Source organism: Phoca vitulina, unplaced genomic scaffold, assembly GCF_004348235.1.
Source record: "Phoca vitulina isolate PV1807 unplaced genomic scaffold, GSC_HSeal_1.0 scaffold693, whole genome shotgun sequence".
Classification (NCBI taxonomy): domain Eukaryota; kingdom Metazoa; phylum Chordata; class Mammalia; order Carnivora; family Phocidae; genus Phoca; species Phoca vitulina.
Window position 1 is genome coordinate 11,082 of NW_022590380.1, and position 4,356 is coordinate 15,437.

The window sequence follows — 4,356 nt, forward strand, 5'->3', positions numbered from 1 at the left end:
TATCAGTCAACATGTGTTAGTAACTCCACTAGGCAGCATTAGAATTCTTTCTTCAAGCAATCATATATATATATATATATTTTTTTTTTTTAATTAAGAGGAAACAAAATGTTCTATGTTTGCCCAAATAGTTAGATTTCTGATGCTCTCCATTCTTTGGGGTTTCTGTCTGGGGCAATAGCTCTTCAGCATGCAGGACGAAACTGAGCATTTCTTGAAGGTCAGCTGGTGACAAATTCGCTGTTTTATTTTTGTCAGAAAATGTCTGTTTGTCCTGTTCTGAAGGACATGTTCTCTGCATACAGAATTCTGGGAGGCACAGAGTCCCCAGGGGTCACCCTGCTCCCGCCCATGGACCCGGGACCATGGCATTCCCCTCGTCAGGGACAAAGAGCCATTGGCCCATTAGGGTGTTTGGGGCATCCGGGAGGGTGGCACCCCCTTCCGTGATCATCTGCAAGCTGGCCCCTCGGCCACCGCGACCCTCACCCGTTCGGACCAGCATGCTCTGTGGCCAGGCACCCGGGGCAGGTGTCTGTGGCCTGTGTGCTTGGCGGTTCCTCACATTCCTGAGATCCAGCCTCAGTGGGTCGGACACTAGACACCAGAATGCCCTCAGATGGCGCTGCTGGCTGCGGCCCTGCTGGCAAGAAGGTCAGGCCATGCCCAGAGTGGTGCCAACTCCCGTCCAGACTGCTCGCTGTCCTGGGGGGGGGCGGTCAGAGGCCAGATGTGTCCCAAGCAGCTGAGAAGCCAGGCTGCCAGGCAGTGCACAAAGCTGTGAGGGGGTGGGGAGGGAGGGGGGATGGGTTGGGGGACAGGAGAGGAGGGGAGGGCCGGGGAGGGGTGGGAGAGGGATCGGATGGGGGAGGGGAGAGGAGGGAGATGGGGAGGGGAAAGAAGGGGAAGGGAGGGGGTTAGGTGGGGGGAGGGGGAGGCCCAGCTCTGGCAGGGGCTCCTCTGGGGGGGTTGGTGCTGTCAGGACATGGGTCCCCCCTTTGCCCAAGCTGCTGGAGGCCGACCTTGGGGGCTCGGGTGGGCCTCTCAAGCACCGAGTGGGCCTTCTGCCCTCACAGGTTCTACCTTATCAGCGGAGGGGTTCCCTTCATCATCTGCGGGGTCACGGCCGCCACGAACATCAGGAATTATGGGATGGAGAATGAGGACATGCCCTAGTGAGTACTGGGCACCAAGCGGGTGGAGGCTCCTTCCCAGTGCCCTGCGCCTCCCCATGCCCGGGCCACCTCGCTGTGGGGGTGCCCAGCGGGGCTGCCCTCCCCCCCCAGCAGACCCCGTCTCACCGAGCCCCCCTCCCTGGGTGCTATGGGCTGCTGCTCGTGAGACGGCTGCACCTCAGGACCAGCTCAGGGTATACACAGCCACATGCAGCACCCAGAGCTCCGGCCCCTCCGGTTGTGCCCCCCACGCCAGCGCCCTCCCGGCCCACCCGCCCCAGGCTCCTTCTCCTCGGTTGCCCCCAAAAGGCCAAGCCTGCGGGACACACCGGCTCTGCTCCCTCGGGGCTCCAGCACTGGGGACACTGAGTCAGGGAGGAAAGGCAGAGAGGTGCGCAGCCAGCCCCCCAGAGCCCAGACGCCCACCACGCTGTCCCGGCCCCAACAGGACGGGCGGGCGTGTCTGTGTCTGTCTCCTCACCACAACTAAACTCACGCACGGTAGAGAACGTCCTCCCATGACCCCAGGGCGGCCAGGCGCTCAGCCCCAGCGCGACCCCTCACTGACCCCCCTCTTCCCGCAGCTGCTGGATGGCCTGGGAGCCCAGCCTGGGCGCGTTCTACGGGCCGGCGGCCTTCATCACCCTGGTCACCTGCGTGTACTTCCTGGGCACCTACGTTCAGCTGCGGTGCCACCCGGAGCGCAGGTACGAGCTGAGGGCGCGGCCAGAAGAGCACCAGCGGCTGGCCGGGCCCGAGGCCGGCCACAACCCCGGGGCCCGGCCGGGCTCGCCGGCCGCCTCGCTGCTGCAGAACGAGCACTCGCTCAAGGCCCAGCTGCGGGCCGCGGCCTTCACGCTGTTCCTGTTCACGGCCACCTGGACCTTTGGGGCGCTGGCCGTGTCTCAGGGCCCCTTCCTGGACATGGTCTTCAGCTGCTTGTACGGCACCTGCTGCGTGACGCTGGGGCTCTTCGTGCTCATCCACCACTGTGCCAAGCGGGATGACGTGTGGCACTGCTGGTGGTCCTGCTGCCCCTCCCGCGGGGACGCCCCCTCCTCGAAGCCCGCTGTCTGCCCCGCGCTCGACACCAACGGGGATGCACTGGCGCGCGTGGCCTGCCTGCAGGACCCGCCGTGTCCGGCCAAGCCGCGGGGCTTCGGCCACGCCCCTGCTGGCCACTGCAAGGTGACCAACCTGCAGGCTGCCCAGAGTCACGTCAGCTGCCTGTCACCAGCCACGCCGTGCTGCGCCCAGATGCACTGTGAGCAGCTGATGGAGGACGCGGCCCACGTCCACGTGCACGAGGAGGACGCCTTTGGGCAAGACCCGCACCTGCACAGGTGTCTCCAGGGCAGAACTAAGGCTCCCTACTTCAGCCGGCACCGGGCGGCCTCGGCGGAGCAGGGGTACGCCTACCACATCCCGTCCAGCCTGGACGGCAGCCCCCGCAGCTCACGCACAGACAGCCCCCCCAGCTCGCTCGAGGGCCCAGTGGGGGCGCACACGCCGGCCTGCTGCGCCCAGGGCGACCCCTTCCCCTTGGTCAGCCAGCCCGAGGGCAGCGACGCCAGCCCGGTGCTCTACAGCTGCCCCCTGCGGCCAGGCAGGGAGTCGGCCCACGGCCCAGCGCACCTCGAGATGCTCCGGAGGACACAGTCCCTGCCCTTCGGTGGACCCGGCCAGAATGGGCTGCTCAAGGGAGCCGTGTGTGAAGTCCTGTCCTTCAGTGCCCATGGCATGGGCAACATCCGGACAGGGCCGTGGAAGAACGAGACCACTGTGTAGCTGGGCCGGAGCCTCACGTCACCCGGCCCTGACGGACGAGCTCCGGAGCAGAGCAGGGTCCTGCCACGTGAGGCCAGCGGGGGTTCACTTCTCAGAAGCAGCCGGCACCCCCACTGACCCTTTGCTGTGAAGGACCCAAGCGGGAAGATGCTTTGGGCCACGTCTGCTTCTGCTAATCCTGAGGTCAGACGGGCCGTCCGTGTCCCAGTCACCGGCTTTCTGACCCATAGTCCCCAGTCCCCAGGGCAGCCCAGGACCAGAGCAGGGGTTCTATCAGGAAAAATCCCTCCGCGCCCTGCGTGGGCCATAGGGAGGCCTGGGGTGCGTCCCGTCTGCCCCGCCAGTCTGGCCACAGCAGAGGTGCCACCCACTTTTTCTAGTGTCTAGTGTGTGTCTCATGAAATTTTATTCCAAGGCACAGGCAGGATGCCAGTCGGGACAGGGGGCTCTGGACCTGGGCTGTCACCGCTGGCCCCTCTGCCTGCCCGTGTCCGAGTCAGGGGGCCTGCGTCACCACCTCCACCTTCAGCAGCCGCCCTGGGCGCGGCCCCCACAGGCCTGAGAGCGTCACGGACGCTGGGGCCTGTGACCATAAGCCAGGTGCACGTGAGAAGAGAAGCAGCCTGTGACAGTCCTCCGGGGCGCCGGCCAGGCTCTTTGAGGGGCCCTGTGCCTTCAGAAATGCCCAAATGTCCTTCAACAGACTCGACTGTCAAAGCCAGCCACTGTCGGGACCGTACCCCGCTCCAGCACGGTCGTCTGGGGCTCTAACATCCCAGCCCTGAGAAGGGGGGCTGGCACTCCCAGGAGCATCTGGGCACGAAGCCCCGACTCGGAGGACAGTTGTCCGTTAGAGTGAGCTGTGTATGAAGCAAGGGGTTCGTCCTGCGGGCAAGCTCCACAGGTCCCCACGGAGGCAGAGCCTGGACATCTGGAGGAACACGTGTGCGAGACTGCACGGCCATTCCTCCCTCCCCCCCCCAGATCTGTGGCACACACGCAGACCACACGTGTGTACGTGCCACATATATGCACACGTGCATCGTGTGTCTCCGTGCTTGCACACGTGTGCGCATACCATACGCACGCCGTGCGCACACACTCGACACACTGTGCACACACAGAGCCGGCATTTTCCAGACATTCGAGCACGAGTTTCATTGCCCTGCACAGATGTCATCTCTGTGACTCCTCAGTGTTCTCCGCTGTCTGGGGGAGGGGGCTTCACCAGGAGCAGACCCTTCCTAACGCACGCCTCGGGGGAGAGGGGGCTGCAGACCCTTCCTAACGCACGCCTCGGGGGGGAGGGGGTGCAGGCCCTTCCTAACACACGCCTCGGGGGGGAAGGGGCTGCAGACCCTTCCTAACGCACGCCTCGGGGGAGGGGGGGCTG

General features: G+C 64.8%; 1 protein-coding gene across 1 annotated transcript; it reads left to right on the forward strand.

Moving 5' to 3' along the window:
- The first annotated feature begins 619 nt into the window (after positions 1 to 619).
- Positions 620 to 4,346, forward strand: LOC116629375 (adhesion G protein-coupled receptor A1-like). Its single transcript, XM_032399669.1, has 3 exons — positions 620 to 654; positions 1,008 to 1,175; positions 1,760 to 4,346. Exons 1-3 carry the CDS (start codon positions 620 to 622, stop codon positions 2,961 to 2,963), a joined length of 1,407 nt encoding a protein of 468 aa, XP_032255560.1. The 3' UTR covers positions 2,964 to 4,346.
- Positions 4,347 to 4,356: the final 10 nt, after the last annotated feature.